At 42.0% G+C, this 13,804-nt stretch overlaps 1 protein-coding gene across 1 annotated transcript in view; it reads right to left on the bottom strand.

Annotated features, from left to right (window-relative positions):
- The window catches only part of MRPL48 (mitochondrial ribosomal protein L48), a 100,150-nt gene that overhangs the window by 20,396 nt on the left and 65,950 nt on the right, over window positions 1-13,804 (bottom strand). The window contains exon 7 of the mRNA XM_064289512.1: window positions 8,532-8,620. Within this exon, the coding sequence (XP_064145582.1) occupies window positions 8,532-8,620 (89 nt within the window). The remainder of the gene's footprint in view (window positions 1-8,531; window positions 8,621-13,804) is intronic.

Below are 13,804 nucleotides of genomic sequence, written 5' to 3'. Positions count from 1 at the left end.
TTGAACTTGAGGAGGCGTTCAGCTCTAGGACCACCAGAGTTCCAAGGGAGTGTAGTTTGAGAGGCTCTGAGATGAGAATGTGAAAGTACTTTGAAAATGGAAAGGGATCATTACGATTATTCACATCAAATACAAATCCATCTAAAAATCTGACACAGTTGTCTTAGCAGAACAGACAAGGCAGGGTAAGACTTTCAGTGGGCTGGAGGACTCGGGGCAAAGAGTTTCACAGGAGTCACTCCCTGTGCCTAGAAAAGCCCTGGAGAACTTTTCTTTTTAAATTGTACTTTAGATGAAGGTTTACAGAGCAAACTAGTTTCTCAATAGACAGTTAGCACACATATTGTTTTATGACATTGGTTAACACTCTCCCTTCTCAACCTTGGGTTCCCTATTACCAGCTTTCCTGTTCCCTCCTGCCTTCTGGTCCCCACCCCAGGGCTGCTGTGTCCCTTTAGCCTCATTTTGTTTTATGGGCCTGTCCATTCTTTGGCTGAAGGGTGAACTTCAGGAGTGACTTCATTACTGATTTGAAAGGGTGTCTGGGGGCCATACTCTCAGGGCTTCTTTTTGAGTTAGAATTTTGCTCTACATTTTCTCCAGCTCTGTCTGGGACCCTCTATTGTGATCCCTCTCAAAGCAGTCAGTCAGTGGTGGTAGCTGGGCACCATCTAGTACTAGGTTCAGTCTGGTGGAGACCATGGTAGATGTGGTCCATTAGTCCTTTGGACTAATCTTTCCCTTGTATATTTAGTTTTCTTCATTCTTCCTTGCTCCCGAAGGGACGAGATCAGTGTAGTATCCTAGATGGCTGCTCACAGGCTTTTAAGACCCCAGACACTACTCACCAAAGTAAAGTGTAGAACATTTTCTTTATAAACTATATAATGCCAATTGAGCCAGATGTTCCCAAGACCATGGTCCCCATAGACCTCAGCCCAGCAATTCAGTCCCTTAGGATGTATCTATGGAGTTTCCACGACTTTGCCTTGTACAAGTTGTGCTGGCTTCCTCTGGAGAACTTTTTTATATTCTTTATAGCCTCAGTGTCAGCGGCTACCCAAGCAAATGGATATTCCTAGAGGAGTGTCTTGTTCAACTTTACATGCCCAGTTCCAAGCATACACATGCCATTTAATAAATATCTGCTGCGGCGAAGTCTGTGACACCTTCACGGACCCTTTCAAAGAGAATTGCTTGTTTATCTTTGCTGTCTTGCTGGTTCATTCCTCTTGTAATGCATTTACCACAATGTATCTAGTTACATATTTATTTATTTATTGTTACGGTTGAGAATACAAAGCAGAACATAAACCAATTCAACGATTTCTGTGTACAGTTCAGTGACACCGATTACATTCTTCAAGTTGTGTAACGATTCTTAACGCTCCTTTTCTGAGTTGTTCCTCCCCCATTAACATAAACTCACTGCCCCCTAAGTTTTCTATCTAATCTTTGGAGTTGTTGTCAATTTGATCCCATTTAGATAGTTCCTAGGAGAGCACAATGTTCAAGGTAGACATTCTTTATTAATTAAGCTAAACTACTATTTGGTTTAAAGAAGATTTCAGGGGATATTTTTCTAGTTACATTTTTAGGTATTATCTTTCCCAGCAGAATGTAAGCTTTTTGTGGGAAAAGACTGTGTTCCATTCATCTGAGCATCATCAGAACTCAGCACAGTACCTGGCACATAGTAGATGCTCAAGGATGAATTTTCTTTTCAATGAGTTACAAGAAACAGACTTGAGAGAAAACATGGATGCTAGTATAAAACAACTCTCCCTAAACCAGTCCTATAATCTGTGTTTGGCCTTACAGTCACTAGACCAGGAAAACCAGTCTTTCTGCATCCAGCAAGCTAGAACTGTCACCATAAAGTGAGTCTGATCTGCTGATTTTTCTGGGACTGGTACCACAGTCTCCTTACAGACATGTGGCTACAACAAAATAAATAGGTGTAAAAAATGACAGTCACTTCCTTTAAGTCAACAGTAAAAACAGCAGGCCGTGTCCAAGGGAATCTTGATTCCTAGGAGCCATTCAATAAGGAGGAGGGAAACTGCCTGAGTTACGACAGACACATCTTACTCTCTTGTCCCAGGGCCTGGAAAAATAAGAACATACAACAGCAATTGACAGCAATTTATGCTGCCTCCATTTCATCCTCCCATATCTTCCTCATGGCAATCCTCTGATTCTTGGGCTGCTATTAGCTGAAGATTGAAGGCTGGACCACAGCTGAAGGCAAGTAAGTGGTCTGAGGAAAAATGACCAAGTACTATACAAATGTGAGGGACAATTACTATTATTTCTGTCAAATATAAATCACTAGGAAAAAAAAATCTAAAGCCTTTTAAATTCAACAGAATGACGCAGGGCCCTGAGGGAATAATGAGATCTACAGACACAGTGCTAGGTCTGAGATGCGGCGTGAAATGTGATCCCTTAATGCCATGGGTCAAGCTGGGTCTTGCAGGATGAGCACCACAGAGTAAAAGATGGACCTCATCCCATGCAGAGGAAAGCACATGTGCAAAGGCAGAGCATCAAGAAAGAGCATGAGTGTTTGGGAAAATGTGCCTGAAACATAGGGTAAAAAAAGGGAAATCACTGAGGAGGCTGGGGCCACATTGTGAAGGACCTGGAATACCACAATTTGTTGTCATCCCTGATGCTGTCATGCAAGGGGAAGCTTCATGCTCATCTCTCCTCTCACTACATCCTCAGAGAAGCATTAGGGACAGGGCACAGGATGGAGGAATGGGAACCAACCTAGAGGTATAAGCCAGGCCATGCAAGAAAGAAAAAGGCAAAACCAGGATTCACAAGGAAAGCTGAGATGAAGCAGATGTCCTTTTACTTCCCACGGTTCCGGAGTCACAAGACTAAGTGTGGGACCTTTGGAAGGAGGAATGAAGGGATTATACCACCAGAAATGGGGCAAGAACTGGACATTTTGTGCAGCAGAATTAACTTGTCTCGGGGACATTGGGCTCTAGAAAGTAGACAGGCCAGACTGAGACCCAGACAGGAAGAAATGAAATCTGGTTGCTAATTGTTTTTTTCTAGGCTTAGGGAGAGAAAGAAAGGGGGCCACAAGATTCCTTCTACCTTATCCAGGTCGATTCCCCAGGGCAGTAAAAGAGACAAGGACTTGGGGCAGAGCCTCTGTAAACTAACAGATGAGTGCTTTCATTGTATTGTCCCTTGCAAAAAGGGAGGAGCCTGGAAGCAGCTTCCACCAATATCTGGCACTACTGCCCTAGCACCCTGAGGCACTGAATGAATGACATCAAAAAAAACAAAACAAAACAAAACCTGCAGCCCTAACCAAAGGGAGCATCTTTACCCTCAAGCACCCAAAGTCATCCGGAGCCAGCTGTTTGCAAACAGTGGGGCTGTGTTTGCCAGTTCTGATTTGCAAGCCTCAGGCAGCTCCCATAGCTGCATTTCAGTTCAGCTCAATCAATGTTTACTGCTTCCTGCTTGATGCCAGCCCCTGTGCTGGACACTGAGGATACAGAGAAAAATGAGACATGGCCTCTGTCCTATGGAGCTCACAATTTAGAAGGGGAGCTCATCATCAAAACATAAGCAGTGAGCCCTGTGACAGTGGAAGCACAAGCAACTGTGGCAGCTCACGGTAGTGCAAGTAAACCAGTCTGGGAAATCCAGGGAGGCTTCTCAGAAGAGGAGATTCATTCTTGTCCCTCCTCACTCTGCTTTCTCGGTGGGGTTTAAAGGTTGAGGAGGAGTTAGCAAGAAGGGAAGAACCTCTTCCAAGTAGGCAGAAGGCATGTAAGAAGCCTTAAAAGAGCATGATGAGTTGGACAAAAAGCATGAGGCACAATGCAGCTAAAGTGTGGTATCCACGAGATGGGTGAAGAGGCTGGAGAGGACAATGGGGACAGATGGCATTACGCTGCCTTTTATATCAAGCTAAGGACTGGGTCCATATATGCAGAAAATTGTCTTAGAGGGAGGATACCAAGAAATTAAAAAACAAAAACAAAAAACACCCAAACAAAACTAATTGTATTTCCAGCTAATTTATGTGGGACTTTTAGAAGGGGGATGTCCCAAAATAAAAAAACTCCAGCAACTCACTTTAAGGTGTCACAACTCAGTAAGGGTGTAAATCACTATTCTGAATTTTAATGGCACTTTGTACTCTTCTTTTAACACTTGCCACTTTCTGCCTGGGAGCATACTTATCTGTGTCTTATTTCCTCTACTGGTTCACCTGCACCCTCAGAGCATGAACTAGTTCTTGTTCATTTTTTCTGTAAGATTTTATTTTAACCCACTCTGAATGGGCAACATCCCCAACAGTGCCTAGCACATAAAAGATGTTCAATAAATATTTCACAGCATCATAGAGTCACATGATATCAAGAGCTGAAAGACTCTTTTTAAGTTGGAAAGCATAGCCATTAAAACAGACCCAAATGAACAGATGAACTTTATTGCATCTTAAAAATATTGCCCATAGGTCTTAGGAATCATCTGGCCTTGTTTCTGTAGCTAGACAACTCTCAGATCTTACTTATTAGCCTGTTGAATGGTTCCTTTTTTCAGGGACATAGGTATCATCCAACAATTTTTGGACATCCTTGTTTTTAACTGTTGTGGCTTGCTGAATTAAATCAACTGAATTTGATACAAGTTACATGTCATTTCCTTCAGGGATTAACTCATCTTTCTGGGCTTGGGAGCCTGGTGGTACAGTGGTTAAGAGCTTGGCTGCTAACAAAGAGGCTGGCAGTTCGAATCCACAAGCTGCTCTTTGGAAACCCTATGGTGCAGTTCTACTCTGTCCTATAGGGTTGCTATGAGTCAAAATCAACTCAATGGCAACGGGTTTGGGTTTGGTTCTGGGCTTAAAATACTGAACAAATAACACCTGGCCTCATCGAAACGCTATGGATAATAGTATTTTTTCACCCAAGAAGTTTCAGATTTCAACAGGAGACCCACTCTCCTGAATAATGGTGTTGATGGGAACGTGAGCATACACAGACCTCATCTTGTAACAGAAGCCCAGCATAACAGCCTTGACTGTGTTCTGTACACTACTATAGATAGTGCAAACTATAGCCAGTTCCTTTCTATTTCCCCACCCTTTGTCAACAAGAAGCCTCTTCTTTTTCTTTCCGAGGAAACTGAGTTCTACACTGATGTGAATGAAGTCCTTCCGCAAGGTTTCCCTCCCAGGGGATGCATTATTGCCCTTCACAATAACTGCGCATCGCTTCAGGGTGACGTCAACATTTTCTGGAAATGTCTGCTAAGAATGGTCTTCATTCTCACAGTAGATGTGGCAAAGAGGTTACAGATTCTTAAAGATACTCTAGTCCAGGATTTCTCAACCTTTGTGAAAAGTCTGGTAAAAGATATAGAGTCTTCTCAGAACAATTCACACACAGGAAAATTTTACATACAATTTCCAGGCTCACCATGCCTAGGGGGTAAGGTAACTTAGCCAAAGTCACTAAGCTGAGAAGTGGCAGAACGAGGCCTAGAACACAAGTTCCCTGGTTTCCACTTCAGTTCTCTTCCCATTACAAAGGAAAAATTTTAGTAGGGCACCTGTTTCCTCAGACCTGGCAATGCTTCTCTCATGAAATTCCTTGGTATTAGGATAATGCTCAGGAGAACACAGGAAGTTTAGTGGCTTCTGAAGCTCAAATACAGTGGTGTTAGACCCCTGCCAATGAAAGAGAGGCAATGGGAGATGTACACCGTTGTGTGGGAGCATTAACGTAAGCCAAAAAACCAAAGGCGATGTTGAAGTCTCCCCAGGTAGAACGGCAAAATTTTCCTAATTGTACTGTTTACAGGAAATGATGGAATCAAAACTCAAAGCCAGATCTTTCAACTTTCAGGCCAGTGTTGTGTCCATTCCATCATAAAATCCTCTGGACAAGCACAGAAACCTAACCACATAGAAGCAATCATGCAGCTGGGGCCAGAGAAATTGGCTAAATACTCTTACTATACTTAGAACTAACTGCCAGCTATCTGTGATAATAAATTCAAAATCATATATATTTTAATATCCTAGAGAAATAAGAGTTGACATACGAACAGATATATGCACACCCATGTTCACTGCAGCACTGTTTACAATAGTAAAAAGATGGAAACAACCTAGATGCCCATCAACAGACAAACAGATAAACAAATTATGGTATATACATACAATAGAATACTACACAACGATAAAGAACAATGACGAATGCGCCAAACATCTCACGACATGAATGAATCTGGTACGCATTATGCTAAGTGAAATTAGTCAGTCGCAAAAGGACAAATACTGTATGAGACCACTATTATAAGAACTCAAGAACAGGTTTAAACACAGAAGAAAATATTCTTTGACGGTTACGAGAGTGGGCAGAGAGGGAGAGAGGAATTCACTAACTAGAGAGTAAACAAGAATCATCTAAGGTGAAGGGAAGGACAACACACAATACAGGGGAAGTCAGCACAACTGGGCTAATCCAAAAGCTAAGAAGTTTCCTGAATACAACCAAACACCTTGTGGGACAGAGTAGCAGAGGCAGGGATCTGGGGATGATGGTTTCAGGGGACATCTAGGTCAACTGGCATAACAAACTTTATTAAGAAAATGTTTTGCATCCCATTTTGGTGAGTGGCGTCTGGGGTATTATAAGCTAGCAAACAGCCATCTAAGATGCATCACTTGGTTCCAACCCCACCTGGAGCAAAGGAGAATGGTGCCTGGCTACCACCAATGACCACCCTTGACTGGGAACATAACAGAGAGTCCCTGATGGACCAGGAGAAAAGTGGGGTGCAGAACTCAAATCCTAGCAAAAAGACCAGACTTAATGGTCTGACTGAGGCTGGGGGGACCCTGGAAGACATGGCCCCCAGACTCTTTGTTAGCCTAGAACTGAAACCATTCCCGAAGCCAATTATTCAAAGATTAGACTGGACTATAAAGACATAAAATAATACTTGTGAAGAGAATGCTTCTTAGCTAAGTAGATACATGAGACTAAATGGGTAGCTCCTGTCCAGAGGCAAGATGAGAAAGCAAAAAGGGAAAGGAGCTGGTTGAATGGACACAGGAAATCTCGGGTGGAAAGGAGAGTATGCTGTCACATTATAGGGAGAGCAACTAGAGTCACAACATGTGTATAAATTTTTGCATAAGAAACCAACGTGAACTGTAAACTTTCACTTATAACATAATAAAAAAAAGAGGAAAAAAAAAAGCTTGTGAGCGGTCATCTAAGATGCATTAATTGGTCTCAACTCGCTTGGAGCAAAGGAGAATGAAGAATACCAAAGACACAAGGAAAATTTAGCCCAAGAGACAGAATGGGGCACATAAACCAGAGACTCCATCAGGCTGAGACCAGAAGAACTAGATGGAGCCCAGCTACCACCAATGACAGCCCTGACAGAGAACACAACAGAGAGTCCCTGATGGAGCAGGGGAAAAGTATGGTGCAGAACTCAAATTCAGATAAGAAGACCAGACTTAATGGTCTGCCTGAAACTGGAAGAACTCTCAAAGCCATGGCCCCCAGATGCTCTGTTAGCCCAGAACTAAAACCATTCCCGAAGCCCATTCTTCAGACAAAGATTAGCCTGGACTGTAAAACACAGAATAATACTCGTGAAGAGTATGTTTCTTAAGTAACACATTCTTAAGTAGTCAGACCAAATGGATGGCTCCTGTTCCGAGGCAGGGTGAGAAGGCAGAAAGGGATGGAAGCTGATTGGATGGACACGGGAAACCCAGGGTGGAAAGGGCGAGTGTACTGTCACATTGTAGGGATTGCAACTAGTATCATATACCAATATGTATATAGATTTTTGTATGAGAAATTAATTTGAACCGTAAACTTTCACCTAAAGCACACACAAAAAAAAGGATGGTGGCAAATAATGAATCCAACTAAACATAGTCTAAGGCTCAAAGTGAAAATCTGATTGCATTATACAGTATACATGTTATAAACTTGGAAAAAGTCTATAAGCATTATAACCGATGAAACCAGGAGGTTTGAGGAGTGAGGAAGGAATATGAAAGAACTAATCATGTCTTCATAGCAGATGAATATCATTTAAAAATAATTTGTGTAGTTAAGAAATTTAAAGATTCAAAAAAAAAAAGATCATATATATTTTAAACCTGCAAAAATTATAAAAATCAGCTATTTGGCTAAAAATGTCAATTTCCCTCTACTAGCCACAAGCCATTCATTCATCTCAACTGAATTTATATTTTAACTCTGAGGCCCATACTGCACTAAGTAGTAAGATGATATTAAAAATTACCACAAATAGTAAAATCAACTCATTCGTTTTTCACTGTGATAACCTGGCCTATGGTAGAAATATCTCCAGTCTAGATAACCTCCACACTAAATAACCAGAGAGAACTGAGGAGAAATTCCTATCCTTTCTACCCAACCAGTACATATCTGATTTTGGGGTCTTTGCAAAAGCTGTACCCTATCCTTTTCTAAAGGCACCCCTTCTCTTACCTGTTGTGCTCTAACTAGGTGCTTGTATCTTCCAATGCCATGGGTGGGTTTTGTTTTGTAGTGCCGACTGGTACTCAATAGAAAGCCACCTAAAAAAGAGAAAATTAAAACTGTTTCTAAGCTCCTCCAGGGATAGGCAGATCGTGCATGAGGCGGCAACTTCTTCACCACAGGCAGGGGATATGTGGGAATACAGGGCCTCTTGTTGGTTTAAAAAAATCATAGATATTTCTTGATTCTGGACTGGGTCTCAGTTTACCCGTTTTTTTTCTCCTTTTGGCACCTGGGATATAGCTAATCCCCACCACCCATCCTTCTTTGAGGAATTCTCTCCCACCAGAGCCACTGGTGAGTGGGGGAATAAAATATTTTATATTCGCAGAGGGCTCCCCTCTCCTCTTGTCCCTCAACAGGTAATGGCCCTTTTGAAGTTTTCTAATGGGGATCATATAGAGAAAGAAACAGGGGGCAAAAATAACCAGCAAAGAAGAGAATGACAGAGTTCCAGAAAGCTTTAAAAACCATCTCATCTGGTCTATTTGTGCTGATATGGAACAATCTTTAACATATCTTAAGTAAACAAAAGCAAAAATGAAAATAAAAATCTAAGGTATAGAAGGGTGCATGTTTATAAAACAAAAAAAAAAACAAAAAAAACCAAACCCCATTGCTGTTGAGTCGATTCCGATGCATAGCAACCCTACAGGACAGAGTAGAACTGTCCCATAGGGTTTCCAAGTCTGTAATCTTTACAGAAGCAGACTGCTGCATCTTTCTCTGGCACAGCGGCTAGTGGGTTCAAACTGCTGGCCTTTTGGTTAGCAGCCAAGCACTTAACCACTGCGCTACCAGGGCTCCACTGCATGTGTATACTCCACCCTCCAAAAAAACAAACCCATTGCCGCTGAGTCAATTCCAACTTATGTGGCCACTCCATGCGTTACAGAGTAGAACTGAGCTCAGTAGGGTTTTCTTGGCTGTAATCTTACTGAAACAGATGGCCAGGCCTTTCTTCTGCAGCACCATGGGTAGGTTCAAACTGCCAACCTTTCAGTTAGTAGTTGAGTACAAACTGCACCACCCAGGGTCCTCTATATGTCTAATACTACTAGGTAAAAAAAAAAAAGAATACCTATGTATATGTACATTGTGGTAGACCCAGACACGAGCCGCTCAGATTCCCCTTCGCTGAAGGACTTGCTGCCCAGCTGTGAGCTGTGCCATCAGCAGACAGCTCCTTCAGAGTCAGCCTCAGCCACAGGTCACACCCCTCCCAGGGTTGCCCATATCCACTGACTAAGCATGGGTTAAGCAAGGTAGGGATATGAAGGCCTGACCGTTTTGGCTCAATGTGGGACAACTCTGACAGACGATATTCACTCCAAAGCTCCCTGTCACTTTGACCACGGCTTTGTTGGTCCTACGTCTGAATCTAACTTCTCCTTCTGCCCAATCCTGCATCCTCCCCCTTCCTTTCCCAGGAGTTAATCCTTCATAAACACCTTACACTCCAAACTCCATTTCAGTGTCTACTTCTGCAGCATAATATATAAAGTATTAAGAGCTCCCTCAAAGGATACATAAAATACTAGTCATAGTGGTCAACTCCTGGGAGGGAAACTGGGAATCTGGCGATCAGAGAGGGAAACTTTTTATCACTTGTACTTTTTGAACTTTTACCATGTTCATGTATTACTTTCACAAAATAAAATTTAAAACAAGCTTTTAAGCAACATAATGATAACATGGCTATTATTTGCTACAGGCTTACCATATGCCTCTGCTAATGTTTTATATATGAAGAGATATATAAATATACACACATACATATACATAACTTCTCCTTTAATCCTCACGGTTATTATCCTCATCACAAATTCAAAACCTGCAGCAAAAAAAAATGTGACGAATTGATTTAAGGTCATCCAGCAAGTAAGAGGCAGAGCTGCAATTTAAACGCAGGTCTACCTAACTGAACACCTGTGTCCATAAGCATTAGGTTATAATACTTGAATTTCTGGAATGCAAAATACAACTAGACCGGATGTTTTCTAGCTGTGATCTTAGTTCCTTATCTCTAGATAAGAAACTAGCCCTACACACCTTTGCTTTGTCTGTCTGTATGTCTGTCTCTCCTGCTTCCTCTCCACTTTCTGGAGAACTAGTCCTAGGTTCTGCTCCCTTTCCTCCTGGCTCCTGGGATGCTACCCTTGTCTTTGCAGGATGACCACTCTGTAGAGGGATAAACACAAAATGTATGGAGAAGTCTAAGTGACATCAGGTGAAAGACTGCTTAGGCCTTCTTTCCCTAAGTGGGTTTCCAAGCAGGTTGGCTCTGTGTGGGGACAGAGATAGTCCTGGCTTCAAAGAATGTACCTGAATTTACAGTACACATTATTTCATCAACACAATGCAGGGATATCCCTTCCATGATATCTGTTACTCCACACTTACTATTACATGCCAACAACTATATGGACACTGGGGCAGTTACAAAGATGAATAAAACATGCTACTTGTCCTTGAGACACTCAAGGTATACTAGGGGTGGTGATGGGAAAGGAGATAATTACCTTACAGTGTACAAAGTGCTTTGATGGAGTTGTGAGCAATGTTGTCAATATCCAAAGGAAAGAACACCTAACTATGCCCTGTGTAGGGGTGGAGCTAGGGAGGGGTAAGGGTGGAGCGAATACAGGTGAACAGGTTCAGAAAATACAGGTGAACAGGTTCAGAAAGAGTAGCAGTTTACCATGCAAGGAAGAGGGTGGTATTTTTGGCCAGAGGCTCTCAAAGAGCACTGAATATACCTGAGGTGTCCTCTTGCTGTTGCCCCAATTCCATCTCTCTGAATCTAAGACCTTTAACCTTTTGGACTTCAGCCTCCAGACTCTGCAATCTGGGACCTCACCCAAGGAGTTGATGTCCAAATCCCCCTGATGGGTACACAACGATCCTCAGACCAGAGGAGCCTTGCGGAAGAATCTCATTCAACAAGATTTTGCTATGACCTCAAAATATGACCTTCTAAAAAAGCACTGGACCCTCTAAAATATGTTCATTCTTTCAACAAATATTACTCACCAGAGTAGCCAATGGTAATTGTAACCTCACAATGATGTGAATGGCACACTCCAGAGTTGTACAATGGACAACCAACCTAACATCCATGACAGGACTGATTCCTACCAAGCACTGCCCTAGAAGCCTGGGCTACACCAATGAACAAAGAATGACAAAGCCCCTGCGACAGTGGGGAAACAGACAGTAATTACAATGCAGGGTGATAAGGGCTATGGTAAGGGCCATACATGGGTGGTGCACTTAGCCTGGACTTGCAGAGTCAAGGAAGGATTCTTAGAGCAGGTGGTTTTTAAGTAAAACTTGGAAGAATGACAAGGAGTTAGACAGAAGGAAATACAAATAGTGAGCAGAAGAACCAGAGAGAATTTCAAGGCAGAGTATAAGGAGGAGCGTAAGAGATGAGCTCAGAGAAACAGGCAAGGCTTAGGGAGGGCTTATATTATTGAGTACTTATGATATGCCAGAGCCCTGGTGGCGCAGTGGTTAAGCGTTTGGCTGCTAACGAAAAGGTCAACAGTTTGAATCCACCAGCTGCTCCTTAGAAACCCTGTGGGGCAGTTCTACTCTGTCCTGTAGGGTCGGTATGAATCAGAATTGACTTGATGGCAATGGGTTCGGTATTTTTTTTTTTTTTTTTTAATGATATGCCAGGCACTGTGCAGAGAGCTGGGGAAATCATAGTGAACAAGGCCAACAAAACTCTGCTTGTGGAGCTTACAGTCTAGTGGGAGGAGGAAATCATTAACAGAATAGTCACAAAATAAACATAAAAAACAAATCGTGACAAACGCTAAAAAGGAAAAGCACAGAAAACTATGGCAATACAATTGGTAGACCTATTTAGACTGGCGTATTGGAGAAGCGCTCTCTGAAAAAATAACATTCAAACTGAGACCAGAATTCAGAAGAAAATAATAATAATGGTTATCCCCCAGGGAGGGAGTAAGGGACTAAGTAGCTAGAAGGCAGGGGAGAGAGGCTTACTTTTTACCTTATACTCTTGTACCCCTTATATTTTGTTCCATGTACATGCTCTACCTATTTAAAAATTTAAATAAAATTGAGACCTCAAGAGAAAGATGTGGCAGCCTTAGAAATTCTATCGGCAGTTCTACTCTGTCCTCCAGGACAGAGCTGGAATTGATTCGATGGTAGTGGGTTTGGTTTGTTGGTTTGGTGGGACCTAAAAGGCAGCTAGGAGTTTATGAGGTAAAAAATGGAGGATGAATGTCCTGGGCAGGAGGAAATTTATGTACAAAGGTCCTAATGTAGGACAAAATAAAAAAAACAACCCATTGCTGTTGAGTCAATTTCAGTTCATGGCAATCCCCATATGATACAGAGTAGAACTCTTCTATAGGGTTTTCTTGGCTGTAATCTCAATAGAAGCAGATTGCCAGGCCTCTCTTTCAAGGTATAGCTGGGGGTGGTTCAAACTGCCAACTCTATTAGGTTAGTAGTTGAGTATAAATTGTCTGAACTACCCAAGGACCTAGGCGGACACCACTTGGCATATTTAAGGAAGAGAAAGACCGTCAGAGTGGCTGAAGCAAAAGGAGAGGCGTGCAGAGTGCATCAGAGACATCAGTGGTGATACAGAACCAGCCATGCTGGGTCTTGGTAAGGGTGTGGATTTCATCCTGAATAGCCACAAACAGGGAAATTATATGTTCTGAAGTATGGTTTAAAAAGATTACTTTGGTTGTCGTATAGAGGAGCAGGAATGTGGATGGAAGATTACAGCTAAAGCCTCAGCTAAGGTATTGGTGGAGATATTCCTGCACCCTCCCTCTCTATTCCACCTTCTATAAAGCTGACAAAATATTCCTTCTTCTTCTTCTTTTTTGGTGAAAATATATGCAGCAAAACATACACCAATTCAACAATTTCTCCATGTACAATTCAGTGATACTGATTACGTTCTTCAAACTGTGCCACCTTTCTTGATATCCTTTTCCAAATTATTTCATCATCATTAACTTAAACTTACTGCCCCCTAAGCTTCTTATCTACCCTTTCCAGTTGCTGTTGCCAATCTGATCACAAATAAATAATTCTTTAAAACATCACAACACTCAAGGCAAACATTTTTTACACTAATTAACGATTCGACGGCAGTGGGTTTTTGGTATTGTTTGGTTTAAAGATGATTTCAAGGAACAGTTTTGGTTTAAGGTTTAAAGATGTCC

The sequence above is a fragment of the Loxodonta africana genome, chromosome 7 (genome assembly GCF_030014295.1).
Source record: "Loxodonta africana isolate mLoxAfr1 chromosome 7, mLoxAfr1.hap2, whole genome shotgun sequence".
Classification (NCBI taxonomy): Eukaryota; Metazoa; Chordata; class Mammalia; order Proboscidea; family Elephantidae; genus Loxodonta; species Loxodonta africana.
Note: the sequence above shows the minus strand (reverse complement) of the source record. Positions and strands in the feature narration are given on the sequence as shown.